General features: G+C 60.4%; 1 protein-coding gene across 1 annotated transcript in view; it reads left to right on the top strand.

Annotated features, from left to right (window-relative positions):
* The first annotated feature begins 2,132 nt into the window (after positions 1–2,132).
* The window catches only part of PLPPR5 (phospholipid phosphatase related 5), a 36,633-nt gene continuing 15,479 nt past the window's right edge, over positions 2,133–23,286 (top strand). Inside the window, exons 1-2 of the mRNA XM_028153905.2 lie at positions 2,133–2,270; positions 5,631–6,161. Coding sequence (XP_028009706.2) covers positions 2,133–2,270; positions 5,631–6,161 — 669 coding nt within the window. The remainder of the gene's footprint in view (positions 2,271–5,630; positions 6,162–23,286) is intronic.

Raw genomic sequence — 23,286 nt, 5'->3', positions numbered from 1 at the left:
TTCTGTTTTGTTTTTTCCTTCGGAATGTGGTATTTTTCCTACAGAAAGTTTTAGGAATAGAGAACAGGAAAGGATAATGAAAGAGTCTGAGGAGCCTCCATACTGTTTCCCACGGTGGCTGCAGTCACGAGGGCTCCCTCTTCTCCGCATTCTCACCCGCACGTGTTTGCGGATTTACTGACGGCGGCCGTTCTAACAGGCGTGAGGCGATGCCTCCTGGTGGCTTTCGCTTGCGTCTCTCTGGTGATGGGTGAGGTTGAGCATCTTCTCATGCGTCTGTGGGCCATCAGTGTGTCCTCTTTGGAGACGTGTCTGTCCAGGGCCTTTGCCCAGGGTTAGTTGGGTCGATTATTTTGTTGGTGTTGAGTTGTATGAGTTCTTTGTAAGTAGGTATCTGATTAAAACCCGAGTCACCCACCCTGGACGCCGCACTCTGAAAGCCTAAGTGGACGTAAGTGGACGAGGGTGAGTAGGGGCTCCCACAGACTGCCTCGTGGCGGACACTCAAGCCAAGTCTGAGGGTGTGACACCTCTCAGGGGCACTGGGGTAGTCGTGGGGGTCAGAGATATCTGAGTAAGACACACCCTTGTTCCTGGTGTATAGTAGTCACTCAATAAATACTGTTGTTTCAAGAAAACAAGCACCTATTTTAGGCATTTCCCCCCACAAAATGTCCAGAGTGTATCCCACCGCTCCTAATGACAAGACTCCGTCTCCCGCATCCGTGTCACCGCAGGAATGAGCAGTAGGACCTGAGCTTCCAGCTAATGGCTCCTGTCAGACCACAAAAGACAAAGGGAGTCGGCTCAGCCGCTCGGGTGACTGATGGGCGAGTCCTGGCGGAAACACGTGGAAGGTTCCTATGAATCAGAGCGGAGCTTCCCCAGGATACCCTTCTCTCCAGGAGACTTTTGCGAAGCTAATTAAGGTCTTACTCTTCGTGTTCTATTTTTATCGGAGATCTATCTATATCAGAGTCAAAGAAATATTAAAGCAAGTCATCGGGTGAGCGGAGCCCAGACTGAAGTATTTTGTTCTGATCCATTGCATTACATGGAGGACACCATTCCCCATGGACGCATTCATTCAATGATAGGATTAACATAATGACGTGTGATTCGCTGAACCCAATTTAGGGACAAGCAGGGACAATCAGAAGAGTCAACAAGACAATAAGCAACGCTATGTTTCTCTTCCCCTAAGTCCTCCCAAAGCGGCACAGCACACACACAATTCCATTGAGGGCCGCCTGTCCCACGACTCGGCCTCTTCCAACTCGGCAAGGAAGATGCCATTTTCTCCCCTTGACCAAAAACTGCCTTTCTTGCTAATAGTTGTGAACTCCCAGGGAGAAAAGTGCTCAGTCAGCTAATAGTCCATTTAAGGGTGATGACATCGGGGCAGGGAAATGAAGCCCCCACGGACAATGAGCATTTGGAAAGTCAGCTGACTCTAACCAAACAGTTGACAATGGCCCGTCGATGGCCTGGAGGGGCCGTTCCGAGTGTCTGGCTCCCACTGCCGCTCTGTTTCCGTCATGACCCAGTCCACTGAAGGACAGCCCAGCCGGTGCCCAGTGGCCATCACAGTCTGCACCGTCAACAAAGGCCGCCAGCTGCCGTCAGCGTGGTCCGCCCTGTGAGTCCCACGCCACCGGTGATGCGTGTGCGAGGTGGTGGTTTGGGTTGGGATGGTCCTCGTTTATCACAGCATGGCGGGGTGACGTCCAGGTGGCCCCGGGGACCAGGAAGCTACAAAGCCAGGGCCGCGGGATCGAGGCAGGCACATTTCCAAAGGGATCAAGGCAACGGTTGCTGCCCGCCCCGCCGGCGTGGCTCCGTGGTTGAGCGTCGACCTATGAACCAGGAGGTCACAGTTCGATTCCCCGTCAGGGCCCATGCCGGGGTTCCAGTAGGGGGCGTCTAGGAGGCAGCCGGTCGATGACTCTCTCTCATTATTTTTATTTCTCTGTCTCTCTCCCTCTCCATTCCTCTCTGAAACCAATAAAAAATATATTTTTTTTGAAATTTTCAAAGGAAAAAAAATAGAAGGTGTTGCTGACCCAGCGGGGGCAGATGAATACACGAGGTGCTAAAGAGCAGCCGTCATCACAGCCATCATCGTCGTCGCGATGGCCTGGGCTCTGGGCTCCGCCGTGGTGACGGAGGCCACGTCACCCTCCTGTCAGGGCACTGCACTAACCGAGAAAGCGCAGCAAGTTGGCCAAGACCCCACGGTTCTGAACCGACAGAGCAACGATGAGAGCTCAGTTCGGCTGAGTTTCAGTCCTTCGGGTTCACCATCACCCTCACAGCCCCGCGTCCTTTTCCTTCGCGATGGTCTCAAGTCACTCTCAGGGAACGTCCGTCTGTTGAAACCTCCCCTGATGTTGTGGATCCACGGGGTTTATCCTTAAAAAACAATGTGTGTTTTTACGATGGGAACAGACGGCAAACAATCCCACATTCCCAGAGGCGGACACAGACCAGGCAGCGATCGCTCGGAGTTGTTGGCGTTGGCGCTCTGTGCCGGGGAGAAAACCCAGGACCCACCACGTTGTTATCCCGCCTCCTGAGTCGAGCGTGTGTTGTAACGAAGACTTGCCCGGTGATGCTTTAAGGTGTACGCAGCATGTTGTAGATGCCAGCCTTTCAATGTCTTTGTGAAGATTTACTAACCCAATTTCACAGATGAGCACACGGAGAGTCAGAGGCCTAAGGGATTGCCACGCCCACAGAGCAGTTCCAATCAATAATTATCAGCACGTGGCAATGATTAGTGATTCAAATTTTTAATTTTAATATGGGAGGATTCAATTGCTAGCATACTAGTTAAGCTGTTCTATTCTTTCCCAGGCTTAATATTTTTAAAATATATTTGTATTGATTCCAGAGAAGAAGGGAGAGGGAGGGAGAGAGAGAAACATCAATGAGGAGAGAGCATCATTGACCAGCTGCCACCTGCACACCTCCTACTGGGGATCGAGCCCTGACCGGGAATTGAACTGCGACCTCCTGGTTTATGGGTTGATGCTCAACCACTGAGCCACACCGGCCGGGCCCAGGCTTAATATTTTTATAAATGTGGGCTCTTTTGCTTAGTCCAGCAATGCCAGGCCTAGACCCTCAGGGAACTGCGTGCACTGGTTACCAGGGCCTCTACGAGAACATGTGCTCTGTGGTAACTGTTTCGATAGCTGTTCTAGCTGAAGAAGAGTACCGTTTTTCCAGGTCAGAAGCAGCTGGCCTCGGAGGTCAACACCCCCTGACAGCAACACCTCAAAGACAGGCGGACAGATTCCTCCGCTCCCTGTTTTCCGTCCTGCGTTCTTGAGAAAGCAGCTACCTCCCACATCACGCCCCGAAGACCATTCTGTGAGGGAGCAGCATGCTCAGTGTCCACAGCGGGGGGGTCAGCCCTGGCGGGGGGACTCGGTTGCTTGGAGCATCGTCCTGTGCACCAAAAGGCCGCCGGTTCCATTTCTGGTCGGGCGCATAGCTGGGCTGGGGTTCCATTTCCGGTTGGGGGGGTGTATGGGAGACAAGTTCCCCATGTTTCTCTCCCACCACGATGGCTCAGTATTAACTTCCATTCCAGCAATGGATCGAACGTCTACCATGAGTCTTCCAACAACACTATTTGGCCACCTACTCTGAACTCATGATGGGGACATTGAGAATTCTGAAGGAAAATAATATCTTACTCCTGTGTGCACAAATCTATAGAAGAATGTACCCGCCTACAAAAGCATGGGTACTCCCAGCATCACTTTGTAAGCGAAGGGGAGGGATGCTAGGATGGCCTGGGTTAAGGTAGGGCAGATACGTTGATGTCTAGAAGTTACATCTCACTTAATGTAAACGCAGTAAGGTGTTCGTTACGTGCCAGACATAACTGAGTGTGATTAACCCTCATATCACCTTGGCGAAGGGGTGAGGCTCCAGCAGAGCGAGGGCGAGCGTCTTGCCCAGGTTTGCACGGCTGGTGAGGGGCAGAGCTGGGTGTGAAGCGAGGCCGTCCCCGCGGGGCTGCTCTCACACGGACCCGGTGCCTTCACCGTCAGTGTGCCGTGTGCGCGTGCGCCCCGAGTTTACCTGGGGACATGAAGGTGGGGGCCCCTAACCCTTGACATAAATTTTCTATGTGAGAACCCTTCCCTGCTGTTCTTAAAGGAGTAAGTTCATTGATTTATTTTGATTTATTCAAGGGATCCTTCTGGAATACCTACAGTGTGCAAACGGGGCTCCCCCTGGGGGCAGAGCAGGGACATGACAGACAGGGACCCTCTGTGATGGGGCTGTGCTGGGCACTCACTACTCGCTCACAGTGATCACAATGCGTTTTCATTTAGGAAGCGATGCATGAACACGTCGCCTACACGAGACTCTCCCTAACCCAAAGGTGACGGTGCGAACTTAAAAACGAACACCACCCTTCCGGAGGTTCCATTCAGTGGGAAGGTTGGGGAGTCCTGTGGAGTCTCAGAACGGTTCTCTGAATGGAGCAATCCACCAGGCCTCCGTGTAGCAGCCACACCGCCTGTGCGGCACAGTCTCACCAGAACACGGCCCACGTAGGGGCCGCGCGCTCCACCGCCCCGATGGCACCTGCTGCCTGGTGCCGCCTGTCTGGTCAGCGCTTGGTCGCGCGTTATGAAACGATGCCTGTAGCAATGTGGAAGAATTCACACCGCCATCAGCACATCACCCCAACCACCCATCACCTGCAAATGCAAATGGCCTTTTAAGGCGAACATTCCAGAAACCCGGAAGGCAATGCCACGTTTTAAGAAGGACAGGAACATTTTCATTCCTTTGCCTCCTACACCCGCTTTTCTTACCTGCTCTCTGGAGTGGGGCGTGTGAGCAGTGGCAGGCTCTGGGGAGCCCCCCCCCCCCCAATGTGCTGCTTAAACTTATGCAAGACAGGCACCCCACATGGCCTCAGGAAGCGGGCTCTGTACACCTGTGGGGGTCCACAGTGACTCCCCTCCCACGCACACGCGTGTCCGCGCACGCAGGGTGCGTTCTGTGTGCATGTTCCGTATGCATGTTCCGTCTGCATGTTCCGTCTGCATGCGGTGTGCACGCCCGGTCTCCTGGCCCCTGGGGAATCAGGGACTCCAGGAGCAGCGAGATGAGGCAAACAGCCCTTTCCTCTCGGCGGCTGCCCCCTCCCCGGTCCCCGGTCCCCGGAATCCGCACTGGCTGGCCTCACAGCAGCTAATGATGGCAGACGGACGATGAGCAGGCGGGGCAGACCGGGCCGGCCGGGGCCGCTGCGCCGGAGACAGCGCGCGGGATCGCGGCTTCCACCCGCCCAGCCCTGCACGGGCGCCGGAGGAGAGGCGGCCCCGCGGCTCCAGCCCCCCGGGATGCCCGTCCCAGCGGCGCCCGCACACCAGCGCCGGGCGTGCGTCCTGCGCCCCGCGAAGCCGGCCGAGGGCGCGCGGGCTGGGAGTCGCTCCGGTGGCGTTTGCGCTCCGCAGACGCGTGCGCGCCCCGCTCTCCCCGGCGCCGTGCGGGTTTCCTGAACCGCCCAGCGGCCGCCTCGGAAGGGAGTTTCCAGCGGCTCCTTCTCAGCCGCCTCCCCGCCCCCCATCCGGGTTCCCCTCGCCCCCCGCGAGCAGCTTCTCCCGCTCCGCCGCGCGCGCCCTCCGAGGGGCGCAGGGGCCGCTGTCCGAGCCGACGCCGCCTCCTCCGCGCCGGCCCGGGGGCTTGACCGGCGCCGCGGCACCAAGGAGGCTCCCACGCCCCGGGCTCCCCGCCCTCCCGCGCGACCCCGCGCCCCAGCGGGCGGCGCTTGCCGAGGGCAGGGGGCGGGAGGGGAGCGGGGCCGTCCGGGGGGAGCCGCCCCCGCCCCGCCCGCCGCGCCTCGCCGCCCGGCCTCCGCGCCTCCTCCTCGGCGCCCGCCCGCCCGCCCGCGGCTGCTCGGCTCGGGAGAGCGGCCCAGCAGCATGCTCTATTTCCAGATGGTGATCATGGCAGGCACCGTGATGCTGGCGTACTACTTCGAGTACACGGACACGTTCGCCGTGAACGTGCAGGGCTTCTTCTGCCACGACAGCGCCTACCGCAAGCCCTACCCGGGCCCGGAGGACAGCAGCGCCGTGCCGCCCGCGCTCCTCTACTCGCTGGCCGCCGGGGTCCCCGCGCTCGTGGTAAGCCCGCCCGCCCGCACCCCGCGCCCCGCGCCCCGCTCCCTGCTCCCTTCCTTCGGGGAGGAGGCCCCGCCGAGCCTTGGCCTCCCCGAGCGTGTCCGTGTGGCGGGCAGCCCCCTCCCCAGGGGACCGCTAGGGCGTCCCCGTGGGTGCGGAGGGAGCTCCCATCGACCTCCCCGGTGCGCCACCCCGCACCCCTGCGGCGCCTGCAGCCAGCGGGGGAGGGGCGCGGAGGGCTGTCGGAGAGGCTGGGTGGGGGTGGGGGTGGGGGCCTGGGGGTGGGGGCGAGCATTGGGGTGCATCTTGACTTCATCAGCGCGGTGGCCGGGCTCCCAGGTTGGACGGGGGACAGGGGAGCCACTGCTGGGGTGTGGAGGGGACGCCCCTCTCCCCAGTCGGGACGCCTTGTTCCCATTCCACCACCTCCTGCCCCGTCCATGAAGGTGCCCATGGGGCTCTCCTGACCCGGGGAGCAGAGACGCCCCCAGATGGAGAGGCTGAGCTGGGAGGTGCTGGGGGCAGGCGCTGTCAGCCCCAGCGTTTACCGAGGCTGCTCCGCTCCCGCCCCCCCCCCCCGGGCCCACGAGGTCCTCTCCGGCCACAGCCTCGCTGGCCACGAAGGCCTTTGGGCTCAGGGACTCTGAGAGTGTGTGTGTGTGTGTGTGTGTGTGTGTCTGTACGGACACCCATGTGCATGCATATGCAGAGGCAGTTATTAGATTGACATGCTAATGCAGTAGAGCCAACATGTTCTATTAATAAGCATGTAATCAGTTACACATGTGGAGAGGACGCACAGGTCCTGGTAGGAGCATCAGTGTTTCTGCAGAACACATTGTGGTTCCTGTGATCCTGTCAGAGTATGGAGGTTCCCTTCCTGTGGCCCCCCCTCTCCCCCCCTCCCCCTCTCCCCCCTCCCTAGACAGATAACAGATAACCAACAGGAAATTAAAAGGGAGGAGGGCAGTGTTATTCCCGGGGCTGGGGCTGCCCCTGGCCGTGGTGAATGCTCGGAACATCTGTCCTATCGGCTTGGACACTCGTGTTTTCTCGGGTTTTAGGGGAATCGTTTAGTGAGTCACAGCGTCATGGAAAGTGCCCGGGGCACCTGAGGCTTTCCAGGGGGCACACCGAGGGCCGCCCGGCTGACCTGGGGTGACCGTCCTGGCCCGGCTCGCCCGCAGCCCAGCCTGCGGTGTGGGGAGGGGTGGCCCTCGCGCCCGGCATGTCCTGCTTGGTTTTCGTTGTCATTTGCTCACGTGTGTCAGGAACCCCAAAACCCGGCCCGGCTTCATGGGGGTGTTCTCTTGCTCCCATTGAAAACAAAGTCCGTTTTCCTTGAGGCCGTTCCTGCAGACGCTGGGCTCCCAGCACGTGTTTTCCCGGGAGGCGACCCGCTCGGGTTGGTGTGTTTTTAGAGGAAAAGCCTGCCCCTCCGGACGCCGGTTCCCTGGCGCCGTCACCGGGGAGGCTGCGCTCAGCCTGGGTCTGGCTGTGCTGGGTTTTCCCGAAACGAGAGACTTTCCGAGCCTCGCTGCTCGTGCACGGTGGCGGGTGCCAGTTCGAGGTATTGGCCCGAAGATGTCTGACTACTGGCCCCTTGGGGGGACTGAGGAGGGGAAAGGGGGGGGGGTGTCTGCTCAGTGCTGGGGGTGCGGGGTGTCCACGTCCCCAGGGCCGCATGCACTTCCAGAGCCCCCTCCAGGGGACACCCTCTCCACGGAGCGTGGAGGACCCTGAGGGTCAGGCGTGAACTAGGGCCCCCCGCAAGCCGAGAGCAGGTGCGGGGTTTGTGTGCCCACGAGACCCGGGTCAGGTCTGCCGATGCCGAAGGGAGACCAGAGCGGCTGAGGGGCGGCGCCAGCTTGGCCCGCGTGTTTGCCGTGTTTCTTTGGCACCCGGGACGGGACTGGGGGTCCGTGTGCAGAGGGCGGCCGGGTTTCGGAGGCTCCCTGGGCGGTGGCCTCGGCTGCCCTCGGCTCTGTGGCGGGGACGGTGGGCCGTGTGCAAAGCTGGGCCGCGAGGCAGCTCCACGCCTCTCGGGGCTGGTGTGGCAGTCACACGCGTGAACACGCTGTTGTTAATGGCATGGCAGCGCTGCCATCCTGGGTTGAGTTCTCTACCTTCTACCCATCCAGTGTTTGCATTCTCTCTGACAGCAATTATTATTTTTTAAAAAACATATCTTATTGAGCCCTAACCGGTTTGGCTCAGTGGATAGAGCATCGGACTGTGGACTCAAGGGTCCCAGGTTCGATTCTGGTCAAGGGCATGTACCTTGGTTGCGGGCACATCCCCAGTGGGGAGTGTGCAGGAGGCAGCTGATCGATGTTTCTCTCTCATCGATGTTTCTGACTCTCTGTCCCTCTCCCTTCCTCTCTGTAAAAAATCAATTAAAAAAAAAAAATATATAATATATATAATATTGATTTCAGAGAGGAAGGGAGAGGGAGAGAGAGGTAGAAACATCCGTGATGAGAGAGAATTATGGATTGGCTGCCTCCTGCACGCCCCACACTGGGGATGGAGCCCCCAACCCCGGCATAAGCCCTGACAGGGAATTGAACCATGACCTCCTGGTTCCTAGGTCGACGCTCAGCCACTGAGCCACACCGGCCAGACTGAAAGCAATTATTATCATTGTCACCTGCCACTTGGGAAAAGGAGACGTAGACAGATTAAGTAATTTGCCCGAGGACCACAGCCAAACATGCTATGCCCGGAATTTGACCGGCTCTGCCGTTCCTGCTGCCACAGGCGGACTTGGTTTCTCACCCGGCGTTCTTTCAGGCACGTGCTCCGTCTCCTCCCCCACCTCTCACAGCCCTGGGCCGCAGTGGTAAAGGGTCTTCAGAATAGATGGTTTCTCACTTCCGAGACTCGCCTCTACAGCTTCAGGCTGATTTTGGAAAGTGGCTCCTCTCACTGCCACAAGCTGAGGTTTGGTTTCATTCTCGGTGCACGTGGGTATCTAAACATAGAAAGCAATGCATCTTTTCAGTTTTATCATTTTTCTATGGTGGGGACTTGGGGACCAGGTTGGAATCTAACAAATTTGGCTTTAGATTCAAAGTCCGTCCTGCTGTTGTGTTAACAGTTGGGGATCCTTCTGGCTGGGTGACCTTGAACATCAGGGTGACCTTGGACAGGGATCCTTGGACAAGTTGCTTAAGCTCTTTAGGCCTCAGTTTTCTAAGTCACAGGATTTTATTAAATTACATTTAATAGATAAATACCACCCTTGGCCCATAGTGGATAAATACCACCCTCCGCCCTACCTGGTTTGGCTCAGTGAATGGAGCGTTGACCTGCGGGCTGAAGGGTCCCGGGTTCGATTCCCAGTCAGGGCACATGCCTGGTTGCAGGCTCCATCCCCACTGTGGGGCGTGCAGGAGGCAGCCGATCCATGATTCTTTCTCATCATGGATGTTTCTCTCTCTCTCTCCCTCTCCCTTCCGCTCTGAAATCAATAAACATATATTTTAAAAAAAGAATTCACAGTAAGCATGCGTGACGTACTGAGTAAGCGATGGCTCTTCTCCTCACGTAGACGCCGATAGTGTTTATTGATTGTGCGCAGGGAAAGGACCCAGGGTGTGTTCATCACGCCTGTGGGTGAGGGAGGCGCGCCGTGTCCTGGTCGCACCCACCCTCTCGGGTGGGCCGTCTGGGGGGCTGAGGCGGTTTGCTCCGGTTGCTGAAGGCCGCATCGAGGGCGGGAACCCGTTACTTCGCGGCCAGTCCTCCCACTGGTGTGATTCCTCGCACGAACGGCGGCCCTCCCACAGGACGGCGGCCGCTCCTCAGCGGGCGGGTTACTTGCTCAGTCACCTGTGACAGGTGTGGCTGGAGAGGCAGTCAGGAGAGTCACCTGCTGTTTTGTACAAACAGAAACGTGGAGATCTGTTTTGCAGACCAGGAGCATTTAAAACGCTCAACACAGTCTTTGGGTGGACATTTCTCAGTGCATGCGTGCATGTGTGTGCGTGTGTGTGTGTGTGTGTGTGTGTGTGTGTGTATATATATCTATATACATACACTGAGTGGCCAGATTATGATGATCTCTGAACGCATAATAATCTGGCCACTCAGTGTATCTCCTATATAATAAAAGGCTAATATGCAAATTGTCCCCTTGACCAGGAGTTCGACCAGCAGGCAGACCGGCCAACTGCCCTTGTCCCCTCCCCGTGGCCAGGCTGGCCGGACCCCACCCATGCACGAATTCATGCACCGGGCCTCTAATATATACACTGAGTGGCCAGATTATTATGCATCCAGAGATCATCATAATCTGGCCACTCAGTGTATATATCCTAGAGGCCCGAGGAACGAAATTCATGCAAGAGCAGGCCTTCCTTCTCCTGGCGGCTGGCACCGCTTTCCTCTGGCACCGGGAATCGGGCTTCCCTCTCAGCCCCGGCTTTGTCCAGAAGGACATCCAGTCTTATTAGCATATTACGCTTTTATTATTTTATATATATTCTAGTAACCCTGCGCACGAATCCCTGCGCCAGTAGGTCGCTGCCGCCCTCCTGTAGCTCTCCACCCACTGGCCCACCCTCCTGTAGCTCCCCTCACCCCCCCCTCATAGCTTGCTTCCCTGCCCCCTCTTGTAGCTCTCTGCTGCCCACTTGTGGTTCGCTGCCCCATCCTCCTGCAGATCCATGATCCAGTCATTACGCAGTCAGTCGTTATGCTGTGAGGATGATTAGCATATTCCTCTCTTATTATATAGGACTAGAGGCCCAGTGCACAAAATTCGTGCACGGAGGGGGGTTGTCCCTCAGCCCAGCCTGCACCCTCTCCAATCTGGGACATCCCTCTCACAATCCAGGACTGCTGGCTCCCAACTGCTTGCCTGCCTGCCTTCCTGATTGCCCCTAACCGCTTCTGCCTACCAGCCTGATCACCCCCTAACCACTCCCCTGCAAGCCTGATTGATTCCTAACTGCTCCCCTGCCAGCCTGTTTGCCCCTAATTGCTGTCCCCTGCAGGTCTATCACCCCTAACTACCCTCCCCTGCAGGCCTGGTCCCCCCCAACTGCCCTTCCCTGCAGGCCCGATCACCCCCAACTTCCCTCCTCTGCCGGCCTGGTCACCCCTAACTGCCCTCCCCAGCTGGCCATCTTGTGGTGGCCATCTTGTGTCCACATGGGGGCAGGATCTTTGACTACATGGGGGCAGCCATCTTGTGTGTTGGAGTGATGGTCAATCTGCATATTACTCTTTTATTAGATAGGATAGAGGCCTGGTACATGGGTGGGGCCAGCTGGTTTGCCCTGAAGGGTGTCCCGGATCAGGGTGGGGGTTCCCTTGGGGTGTGGGACTGCCTGGGCGAGGGGCCTGTGGTGGTTTTCAGGTCGGCCACACCCCCCAGCGACCCAAGCGGAGGCCCTGGTAACTGGGGTTTAGTTATCTTCTACAATTGAAACTTTTTAGCCTGGAGCAGAGCCAAGCCTCCTGCTTGCTCCGAGGCGGCAGCCATTTCTGTTGGGACTTATGTATCTTCTATAATTGAAACTTTGTAGCCTGGAACAGAGGCCAAGGCAGGCCAGGGCTTCAGAAGCTTGGCTTCCTCCATCGCCGGAGGCAACCCTAGCCTCCTGCTCTTTCCAGCTCCGTGGCTGCTGCCATTTTTGTTTGGATTTATTTATCTTATATCATTGAAAGTTTGTAGCCTTGAGTGGAGGCCTAGGCCGGCAAGGGCAGGCGGAAAGCTTGGCTTCCTCCATTGCCGGGGAAACCCAAACCTCCCTCCAGCTCTCTGTGGCCGCAGCCATATTGGTTGGGCTTATTTGCATATTTGCTCCTGATTGGCTTGTGGGTGTGGCTTGTGGGTGTCACAGAGGTACGGTCAATTTGCATATTCCTCTCTTATTATATAGGATGCGTGTGTGTAATGCATCTGTTCCTTTTTGTAGGAATACATTTTTATCTCCTTTGCTTCTAACATCTAGGCTGTCTCCCCTCCCAAAGAAAACCCCAGCTTCCTGGCCCATTCTGCATCGCCTTCCAGACCTGGCATCCGCGCCCCTGGGCAGGTCTCCTGGGCTCCCCGGGTGGAAGCCCTGTGTGCCCCCCTCTGACGCCTTCCTCTCCATCACACATTATGGCGCTGAGGTGAGCTCATCTTGCTCTCACTTCTCTGCACACCCCATCACTCAGCATGAGCCTCTCCCAGCCAGGGCGTTGCCGTCCGACACCAGCCGTGCCACCAGATGCCCTTCCTGGCTGTTTGCGGTGGACGGTTTTCCAGACGCCGCTGACCTCTGTGGTGATGAGGTTACCATGGCCACACAGCTCCGTAATGACCGTCATTAGCGAGCCGAGCGGCCAGCGCCCTCCCTGCGTCGTTAGTGCGATGTGTTCCATAGAGGAAACCCTGAGTGAAGGGTTCAGCCAGGGACTCGGGGTTCTGTGTCCTCAAGCTGACAAGCTTCAAGCAGAAACCCTCCTAAGCCAGTGGCGGTCCCCTACGCCCCGTCCCCGGGGAGCCAGCCGGGGGGCACAGGGGGCCGGCCTCATGCACCTTACGCGTGTTCACTCCCGGGCGGGAAGTGTCTCCGGCGATTCCCGTCGTCCCACAGAGCCTAGAAGTCTGTCATGGCACCAATACAGTCCATGTTTAGCATTCGTCAGGCTGATTAACAGTCACTACTTCCATCAATAAAAATCATTTTTAAAATATCCACAATGCTCATTAAATCAGTTGTTAATTAACAGCAAGACAGCAAAGACTTACAGCAGCCTCTTTGGGTGGGACCCTGGGGATAAATGCTGGTGAGACCCAGGACTCTCTCCCTCCCTCCATCCCTTTCTTCCTTCCTTCCTTCCTTCCTTCCTTCCTTCCTTCCTTCCGTCCCTCCCTCCCTCTGTCCCTCCCTCCCTCCGACCCTCCCTCCCTCCCTCCCTCCCTCCTTCCCTCCCTCCTTCCTTCCTTCCTTCCTTCCTTCCTTCCTTCCTTCCTTCCTCTTCCTTCCTTCCTTCCTTCCTTCCTTCCCTCCCTCTCTCCCTCCCTCCCTCCCTCCCTCCTTCCCTCCCTCTTTCCTTCCTTCCTTCCTTCCTTCCTTCCTTCCTTCCTTGAACAAGTATTGGTGAAACACCTCCATGGGTAGCACACCTTGAAAATAAGGATAACGGAGGTTACCTGACCTGCTCCAAAGCCCCACCCCAGGAGTAAAGCCTCCCCCTTCTCCACAAGTTCCAGAGCAGGCTCCGGAGCTACGAGGCTGTGAGGCCAAAGGGCAGTGAGGGGGATGCAGGCCTGGCACTGCCCCTGCGTGGCCCACACCAGCGCTGTCCCCTCCCCAGGGGGCGGGACTGTGTCCCTACGAACAGCACCTCCGCCGGGTGTGTTGTGGAAGGTGCTTCCAGTGCGAGGACCCCCCCTTTTAGGGGTGCTTTCGGCCGTGCAACAGAAACTGTACTTTGCCTTTTTAAAATATATTTTATTGGTTTCAGAGAGGAAGGGAGAGAGAGAAACATCAGTGATGAGAGAGAGTCACGGATCGGCGCCTCCTGCACGCCCCCCACTGGGGACTGAGCCCTGCCCTCCTGGTTCCTGGGTCCACGTTTCTCACACTGGGGTGCCCGGTAGTGTGTTTCGTGCTGAGAAGCAGCTTATACTCCCAGAGATCCCCGGGAGGCAGAAGGCCGGGTTCGCAGACACCACGCCCCGCCGTGTGGGGGTGAGCTCCGGGCCCCTCCAGGCGAGGAACAAGCCAGGCCTCCCGTCGGTGCCGTGACTCTTCCTGCGCACCTGTTGCCGGGGCCTGGGGCGCTGCCGGGGCCTGGGGCGCTGCCGGGGCCTGGGGCGCTGCTGGGGCCTGGGGTGCTGCCGGGGCCTGGGGCGCTGCTGGGGCCTGGGGTGCTGCTGGGGCCTGGGGTGCTGCCGGGGCCTGGGGCGCTGCTGGGGCCTGGGGTGCTGCTGGGGCCTGGGGTGCTGCCGGGGCCTGGGGCGCTGCTGGGGCCTGGGGCGCGGCTGGGGCCTGGGGCGCTGCGGGGGCCTGGGGCGCTGCTGGGGCCTGGGGCGCTGCTGGGGCCTGGGGCGCTGCTGGGGCCTGGGGCGCTGCTGGGGCCTGGGGCGCTGCTGGGGCCTGGGGTGCTGCTGGGGCCTGGGGCGCTGCTGGGGCCTGGGGTGCTGCCGGGGCCTGGGGCGCTGCTGGGGCCTGGGGCGCTGCTGGGGCCTGGGGCGCTGCTGGGGCCTGGGGCGCTGCTGGGGCCTGGGGTGCTGCTGGGGCTTGGGGTGCTGCTGGGGCCTGGGGTGCTGCTGGGGCTTGGGGTGCTGCTGGGGCCTGGAGTGCTGTTGGGGCCTGGGGCGCTGCTGGGGCCTGGGGTGCTGTTGGGGTGCTGCTGGGGCCTGGGGTGCTGCTGGGGCCTGGGGTGCTGCCGGGGCCTGGGGTGCTGCTGGGGCCTGGGGTGCTGTTGGGGTGCTGCTGGGGCCTGGGGTGCTGCTGGGGCCTGGGGTGCTGCCGGGGCCTGGGGTGCTACCGGGGCCTGGGGCGCTGCTGGGGCCTGGGGTGCTGCTGGGGCCTGGGGCGCTGCTGGGGCCTGGGGCGCTGCTGGGGCCTGGGGCGCTGCTGGGGCCTGGGGTGCTGCTGGGGCCTGGGGAGCTGCTGGGGCCTGGGGCGCTGCTGGGGCCTGGGGTGCTGCTGGGGCCTAGGGCACTGCTGGGGCCTGGGGTGCTGCTGGGGCCTGGGGTGCTGCTGGGGCCTGGGGCGCTGTTGGGGTGCTGCTGGGGCCTGGAGTGCTGTTGGGGCCTGGGGTGCTGCTGGGGCCTGGAGTGCTGTTGGGGTGCTGCTGGGGCCTGGGGTGCTGCTGGGGCCTGGGGCGCTGCTGGGGCCTGGGGTGCTGCTGCGGCCTGGGGTGCTGCCGGGGCCTGGGGCGCAGCTGGGGCCTGGGGTGCTGCTGGGGCCTGGGGTGCTGCTGGGGCCTGGGGTGCTGCTGGGGCCTGGGGTGCTGCTGGGGCGCTGCTGGGGCCTGGGGCGCTGCTGGGGCCTGGGGAGCTGCTGGGGCCTGGGGTGCTGCTGGGGCCTGGGGTGCTGCCGGGGCCTGGGGCGCTGCTGGGGCCTGGGGCGCTGTTGGGGCCTGGGGCGCTGCTGGGGCCTGGGGTGCTGCTGGGGCCTGGGGCGCTGTTGGGGCCTGGGGTGCTGCTGGGGCCTGGGGTGCTGCTGGGGCCTGGGGTGCTGCTGGGGCGCTGCTGGGGCCTGGGGTGCTGCCGGGGCCTGGGGCGCTGCTGGGGCCTGGGGTGCTGCCGGGGCCTGGGGCGCTGCTGGGGCCTGGGGTGCTGTTGGGGTGCTGCTGGGGCCTGGAGTGCTGTTGGGGTGCTGCTGGGGCCTGGGGTGCTGCTGGGGCCTGGGGTGCTGCCGGGGCCTGGGGCGCTGCTGGGGCCTGGGGTGCTGTTGGGGTGCTGCTGGGGCCTGGAGTGCTGTTGGGGTGCTGCTGGGGCCTGGGGTGCTGCTGGGGCCTGGGGTGCTGCTGGGGCCCGGGGTGCTGCTGGGGCCTGGGGTGCTGCTGGGGCCTGGGGTGCTGCTGGGGCCTGGAGTGCTGTTGGGGTGCTGCTGGGGCCTGGGGCGCTGCTGGGGCCTGGGGTGCTGCTGGGGCCTGGGGCGCTGCTGGGGCCTGGGGCGCTGCTGGGGCCTGGGGTGCTGCTGGGGCCTGGAGTGCTGTTGGGGTGCTGCTGGGGCCTGGGGCGCTGCTGGGGCCTGGGGCGCTGCTGGGGCCTGGGGTGCTGCTGGGGCCTGGAGTGCTGTTGGGGTGCTGCCGGGGCCTGGGGCGCTGCTGGGGCCTGGGGTGCTGCTGGGGCCTGGGGCGCTGTTGGGGCCTGGGGCGCTGTTGGGGCCTGGGGCGCTGCTGGGGCCTGGGGCGCTGCTGGGGCCTGGGGCGCTGCTGGGGCCTGGGGCGCTGCTGCGGCCCGGGGCCCTCGGCACCAACGCGAATGAAGAGACTTAGTCAAAACCCCGGGACAACCTTTGGGTCTGACAAAGAGTCCCTTGTTCCTCTCCCCTCGGCTCCTCGTCACGTGACGCCTCGGGGTCCCCTTCCACCTCTCCGGGGTGAGGTCTGGAATACAGATCCGGGAGGCCAGGGGCACCCCCCGCTTTGGGGAGAGATGTGTGATCAGCATGAGAGAGAACGTGCTGCTTAGCTGGGACTCAGTCATGACGAAGGCTCTCCCTCTTTTTAAAACATTTAAAATAAATCCTTACCCGAGGACTTACTTATTGGTGCTAGAGCGAGGAATGGAGAGAGAGAGAGACAGAGAGAGAGAGAGAGAGAGAGAGAGAGAGAGAGAGAGAGAGAGAGAGAGAAACATTGATGTGAGAGGGAAACATTGATCAGCTGCCTCCTGCACCCCCCCCCCCCCACACTGGGAATCGAGCCCCCAACCCGGGCCTGTGCCCTGACCCACAATCGGACCGTGACCTCCTGGTGCATGGGACGACGCTCAACCACTGAGCCACACGGGCTGGGCCACCGTTTTGTTTAGAAAAATCATTAAAACCTTCGTTTTTCCCCTCTGGAGCCACTAAGCTCATTTCCCCAGACGTGTTCTCTATCCCAGGACTGTTTTCCCAAACAGCACCCTGGCTGGTTTGAAGGGCACAACATCTCCTTCCTGTTTTGTAAATCAGGCCGCCCACCCTCTCCACAGCGGGACCCGCGTGCACGGGGCCTGGGACGCGTTTCCGGGGCTCTGCGGTGGGATGGGGGGCTGGCGGCGCTGCTGAGCGAGCTGAGTCACACTCTCCCTGTCGCCCGGGCCTGTGACTCACACCCGGTACCTTTCATCAGTAACCATAGACTAAGAGGGGACACAGGGGACTCAGCGCAGCAACTCTCTCGTTGACAAGAGTTGCTTTCCTGGGGAGGAGGGGGGCTCGCCGATATAAAGTGGGGGGACTCTGCAGAAAGACGTTGATGAGTAGAGACGAGATTCAGCATTGCTCGGGCAGGGCGATCATCGCTTACGGCTTCCATTCACGTCGGGAGGAACTGGGGGACGGAAAGCAGGGTTTTATTGTTTATGGAGACGTTTCACTGAAATCCAGGAATTCCCGATCAGGGTGGAATATGAAACCCGGGCACCTTAGCACCTCCCCCACTCAGATGGGTGCAGGCTCTGTCGCCTGCGAGCAGGCTCATGCAGGCCCAGTGAGCGAGGGTGCAGTAATTCGCTCTTCCAGGTTCATCACAGAACATCTGCCCCCGGCTCGACTCTGTGGCCTGGGCGTCGTCCCATGCACCGAGAGGTCACCGGTTCGATTCCCGGGCGGCACAGGCCCGGGTTGCGGGCTCAGTCCCCAATACGGGGTGTGCAGGAGGCAGCCGATCAATATTTCTCGCTCATCAATGTTTCTCTTCCTCTCCCTTCTTTTCTCTCTAAAATCGATTAAAAAAACATTTTTAAAAAACCACAAACATTCCCTCAGCCCTCCCCAGACGAGGCTGTGTGTGTGACGGGTTCTGCAGATTCAGAGGTGGGAGAACGGATTCCTGTCCTCCAGCAGCTCAGACGCCCCCGTCCTGATCAAGGGGCGCCGAGCTGGTGCTGGCGAGGGGCGAGGATGATGGATAGAAGATTCCAGAGAGGAGGTGATGCTGGCTAGTCAGGGGAGCAGGGAGAGGGCGCCAGGCCGCCTAGGCTGGGAGCCCTCCCTGGTGGATGGGGCCGGGGACTCCGAGGAGGTCGGCAGCGGGACGGACGGAGTGCGCACAGAGCAACTCGTTTCAGCGCTGAGGTTGTTTGGTAGAAAATGCGTGACAGTGACACTCAGGGGTTGAAGCCCGTTCCAGCCTGTAGAGGTGAACCTGGGATACCCCTTCTATCTTCTCAGCCTCACTTTCTCCATCTGCAGAATGGGACCGCTGAGCCTCCTCCTCTTACAGAAGTGAGTCCAGCTCTGACCGGTTGTTGTTGTTTTTTTTAGTAAACTAAAGGAAACACACTCGAATATAGTTCAGTGTTTTAAGGAATCCGGGGCAGCCTTTATCACGGGGCAGGCTGCCAAGTGCGTTCCAGAGTACTTATGTTTTCACTCGAGGCCCAGTGCACGAATTTGTGCACCAGTGGGGTCCCTTGGTCTGGCCTGTGGGATCAGGCCGAAACCGGCTCTCTGACATTCCCCGAGGGGTCCCGGATTGCAAGAGGGCACAGGCCAGGCCGAGGGACCCCACCAGTGCATGATCAGGGCCCGGGAGGGACCTCGGGACGGCTCCAGGGCATGTCTGGCCCATCTCGCTCAGTCTTGATCAAGCTAACCTACCGATCGAAGCATCTGCCCCTGGTGGTCAGTGCACATCATAGCAACTGGTCGACCGGGCAGATCGATTGCTGGCCTCCTGCGTGAGCCCTGGCCAGGGCCCAGGCCGGGGAGGAGCCTGCCACCCAGGGACATGCCCTTGGCCAGAATCGAACCCGGGACCCTTTGGTCCGCAGGCCGACGCCCTATCCACTGAGCCAAGCCGGCCAGTGCTGGATGTAGGTTTCGTTTTCCCCAAGGAAAAGGGATCTGGAGCGGCCTTGGCACCTGCCGGGGGTTTGATGGCAGAGACTGGGAGCCGGTGGTACAGTGAGGACCGAGGAGGCCCAGGCGAGGGGGGCAGCCGGGCGTGTGGGCAGGCAGCGCCTGGCACGCGGCTCAGATAGACGGCCCCGTGGCCGTCAGATGCAGCGCTGAGCCCAGGCCCCGGAAGGGATGGGGGTCGGGAACTGGGCACTGGGAGCCGGGCCACGGGCAGGCGGAGGGAGCGAGGAGGTAGAGAGACGGAAGAAGGCACCCCTGAGTAAGACAGGGCGGCCGGTCCGACAGCAGGCGGGGAGACACGCCCGTGGGGGCACAGTCCAGGTCAGATCCCCAGCCCCAACCAGGACCCTTCCCAGCAGGCCCCAGCCAGGCCTGGGAAGCGGGTTCTGAGCGGAGTCTGGACTGCAGAGGAGCGCTAACTACGCAGGCCTGGCTGGGGGGCCAGACTCCTGACCTCCGGCTGCCGGCGCAAATGCCAGGAGGGCGGTGTCAGCACCCACAGAGCAGCAGGCCCCGCACGGCGTGAAGCTCTCACTCCCGGCGTGGCTCACCGTCACTTGGGCGTGGTACCCAGGCGGAGAGGTTAGACTTGCTCACGGTCTTGCCTCCAAACACGGCAGCAGAGCTCGGGTTAGTACCTGCCCTGGTGCTCTGAACCCCTGTCTGTGCCCGGCCCGTGGGGCTCAGTGGCTGAGCGTCGACCTCTGAACCAGGAGGTCAGGGTTCGATTCCGGGTCAGGGCACAGGCCCAGGTTACAGGCTCCATCCCCAGTGTGGGGCCTGCAGGAGGCAGCCGACCCATGATGCTCTCTCATCACTGATGTTTCTCTCTCTCTCCTTCTCCCTGCCTCTCTCTCTAAAAATCAACAAAAACATTTGAAGAAGGTTTCCTGAACGCTCCCCTCAGATTGAGTTTGCTGGTTCTGCCAGAAACCCATCGGAGGGGCAGGCTCCGCCAACCCGTGGGGAGGCGCGGAGGGGCGAGGCAGAAACGGCGTTCCTGCGTTTCCGTTTGCGAGCTTCCCACCTGCCTGGATGCTCTCGCCAAGCTGAGGGTGGATAGGACACCGGGAGCCTGCACCGGGGCGGGGAAGGCAGGGACCTGCCCATAACCTGGGGCCTGGGGTCTGGTTCGGCGAGGCGGGCCCCAGGATTGGCAGAACACAGCTCGGGGGTCTGGGAGCTGCTGGGCGTTGGGAAAACCTGTAGCCCAGGAAGAGAAGAGGGTCTGAGCCACCACGCTGCCAGCTGGGCAGTGACGCTTCGTTTTTAATCTCATGCGCTCTGAACCGGAGTCCAGCCATGGCCTCCTGGGTCATAGGTCGATGCTCAACCACGGAGCCACACCGGCTGGGCTGTGAGTCTCTTTTTAAAAAGCAAGAACTCCTATGTCGAAGCACCCACCCCTCGAAGAAGTCTCCTCCTCCTTCCTCGGGCGGAAACCACCCCCCCCCCCCCCCCAGGCTCACAGCTGCCACGGGCGGGGCCCTCGGGACTTGACGAATCTTCGGTCCTTTGAGGCCCAGGCCGGCCCGGCCCCGCTGAAGGTCGCAGCGGAAGAGAAGGTTGGGAGCTGCAGGAAACCAGGGCTCCGTGGGAAGAGCGACAGCCAGCCGGGGTTCGGCACACCTGCTGCCTGTCCGTGGGGTTCAATCCGTGTTTACGAAGTCGGGTCTTTGAGTTCAGGGTGTGGAGCATTTCCGTTCACTGGGGTGTTCTGACCTCATCCTGCGTTACAGATGCTGGTGCTCACTGGCCCTGTGAGGTGCTCAGAGCTGACGGCGCAGGTTCGCGGCGACGCTGTTCTGCTCCAGTTCATCTGGGGAGATGGTAGTGAGGGCGGAAGGGAGGCGTGATGGAGGTTTTAACAGGCGGCGGCAACGCTCGGCCCGCACGCTGTGCTCAGACCCGCTCGCGAGGCGGGACGGCGTCTGCTGCTTGCGGCGGGAACCTCTCCGTCCGAGTGCGGAGCCCTGGGTTCGCCCGCCTGGGCCCGCGGAGTCACCGCCCGCAGGACCCAAGTGCTCACAGGGTCTCAGGGTCTACAACCAACTTGCCTTTTGCTGCCAGATGGCAGAATTCTCAAGATACCTGCCACGCCAGGCTGTGGTGGCTCAGTGGACCCAAGAGGTCCTGGGTTTGATTCCCGGTCAGGGCACAGGCCCGGGTTGCAGGCTCGATCCCCAGTAGGGGGCGTGCAGGAGGCAGCCGATCCGTGATTCTCTCTCATTAATGTTTCTCTTTCTCTTCCTCTCTGAAATCAGTAAAAATATATATATATATATATTAAATGCCAATTGTGAACTATAATAAACCAGAGGCGAGAAGGTTGTGATTTTCCAGGGGAGCTGCAAAGAGGGACCGCTCCCTGGGGGCCCTCGCCGCTCAGGCCGCGAGAGGACTCACTTCCCTCCCACTTCCCTCCCGCCAGCGCCTGGTCGCGCCCAGCCAGGTCCCCGGGGGGCAGGCAGGTGGCAGCGGGGCGCCGGGAGCTGCAGGCAGCCCTGGACTCCACCTCCCGGCGCTGCCCGGGTCCGCACCAGGTGGGCCCAGCACCCGGGGCCCCCACTGTTCACCGGAGCTGCAGGAGCAGGGAGACCCCTTGTTTCTGAAGGAGGCAGGAAGGACAGAGCCGAGGGGGACTGCGTCTGAGCCTCCGGGCACCGCCCGGCACCGCAGGGCTTGGCGCTGCCACGGCCCGTCCTAGCGACGCCGGGAACCGCTGAGCGTGACGCCTGTCCATAGGCCGACAGCTCAGGACGGGGCTCCGTGGGCAGCAGGTTTCAGGGCTCGGCGAAGCTGAGGGGTGACCTCCGCCATCCACACTGACTCCTCCCGGGAACGCGTTTATAAGTAAAGTCCTTCCCGTGTCCAGGCCTTTCTTTTCCTCCGGGAAGGACGGATGGCCTGAGAAGACAGCGGCGGTCTCCTTAAAGCGGAGAGAAATGGAGGCCGAGGAAACGGGAGGAGAGGGCCCAGGGCAGGATGCGGAGGGAGTGGGGGGAGGGGGGATCTGAACGCGCAGGGAGCGCCGTTCCTGCTTCCCTGGGCGGCTGTCCCATCCCAAGCCTGTTGTCGGGAAAGGAGAGCGTGAGCCCGAGCTCACAGGTGTAGGCCGTTGAGTGCACGTCCCTTAGGGGGCCGGGCCCTTGGAGGTGACCGGGCATCACCCAGGCCTGGGTCCAGCAGACCCTCACGTTTGGGTGCGGAAGGAATCTCAGGCACACAGCAGCGTAGATCTTTGGAGCGAGAGGGGAAAACGATAAAATTACTGTCCGCTATCTGACGGTCATGGTGAGCTGCCACGCTGGGCAGGGACCCCGGGTAATTCTTCTCAAGCCGTGGCCAGAAGACACCCCAGGAGGCCCGTGGGAAAGCCGGCCCTTCGGTCCTATCGGGGAGAATGTGAGTCTTCCTTCGCCCCACGTCAGGAAGGTCGGGCCAGGTCCCCCCTGGCCACGGCCGGCTGCACAGGTAACATCTCAAAACCCCACCTAAATGCCCTCGGATTTCCCACCTGTGTCCCTGGTCAGAGGAAGAGCTTTCTCTCTCATTGCGTGAATGAATCCTTGTTTTCTTTTCTTTTTAAAAAAACATATATTATTGATTTCAGAGAGGAAGGGAGAGTCAGAGAGAGAGAGAAACATCGATGAGGAGAGAGAATCATGGATCGGCTGCCTCCTGCTCGCCCCACACTGGGGATCGAGCCCATAACCGGGGCATGTGCCCTGACCGGGAATCGAACCGTGACCTCCTGGTTCCTAGGTCGATGCTCAACCACGAGCCACACCGGCCGGGCCGCCTTTTTTCTTTTGCTTTGAGCTTTCTCCTCTCCTCTTCCTGATAGCCATGGAAGGGGCGATGGCGTCTGCTGTCACTTGGCGGAGGTGGCCTTTCTCAGCTTCACTCTCTCTTTCTCGCAGAGCCTGGTGCTTTTACCCAATGATCAGAAATAGCTCTGCCGCCGGTCCTTCCTAAAGGCCAGTCTGTCCTAAGAAGGAAGAAGCCGTTTGCTTTTTTTCACTCTCCCTAGCATTTCCCGGATCCGAGCCTGGCCGGATACTCGGGACCGTCCCTGGAACACAGGTTCCTCAGGCCAAGTGAGCGTGACGTCGGCAGCCAGGTTCACGGGTTGTCACGGGAAAGCTAACTGGGAAGAAACGACACTCCTCCGTGCGGAAGTCACACAGGAGCGCTTTCAGCTGCCAGACGCGTCTTCCTAAAATAAAGCAGAAGAATGAGCCAGCGTCACGGCCGCTGGGCCCAGAGCTGGCCAGCACGGACGGAGTCCTGGCCGTGGGACTGGCTCGCCCAGTGACCCTGGATAAATTATAGGGTCTCTCCGCGCCGTCGAGTGCTCATCTCTGAAACGAAGGCGGGAAATAATGCCTCCGGGGCAGCTGGGAATTATGAATCTTGTTGGGAATTATGAATCTTGTTGGGAATTATGAATCTTGTTGGGAATTATGAATCTTGTTGGGAATTATGAATCTTGTTGGGAATTATGAATCTTGTTGTGCTCGTGTGAATCTCTGAGAAGGGTTAGAACTTGTAACGTTGAGCTCGTTTTTTGGACCAGGAATGAAACCCCCCCT

The sequence above is a fragment of the Eptesicus fuscus genome, chromosome 22, assembly GCF_027574615.1.
Source record: "Eptesicus fuscus isolate TK198812 chromosome 22, DD_ASM_mEF_20220401, whole genome shotgun sequence".
Classification (NCBI taxonomy): domain Eukaryota; kingdom Metazoa; phylum Chordata; class Mammalia; order Chiroptera; family Vespertilionidae; genus Eptesicus; species Eptesicus fuscus.
This window is presented reverse-complemented; position numbering and strand designations above follow the sequence as displayed.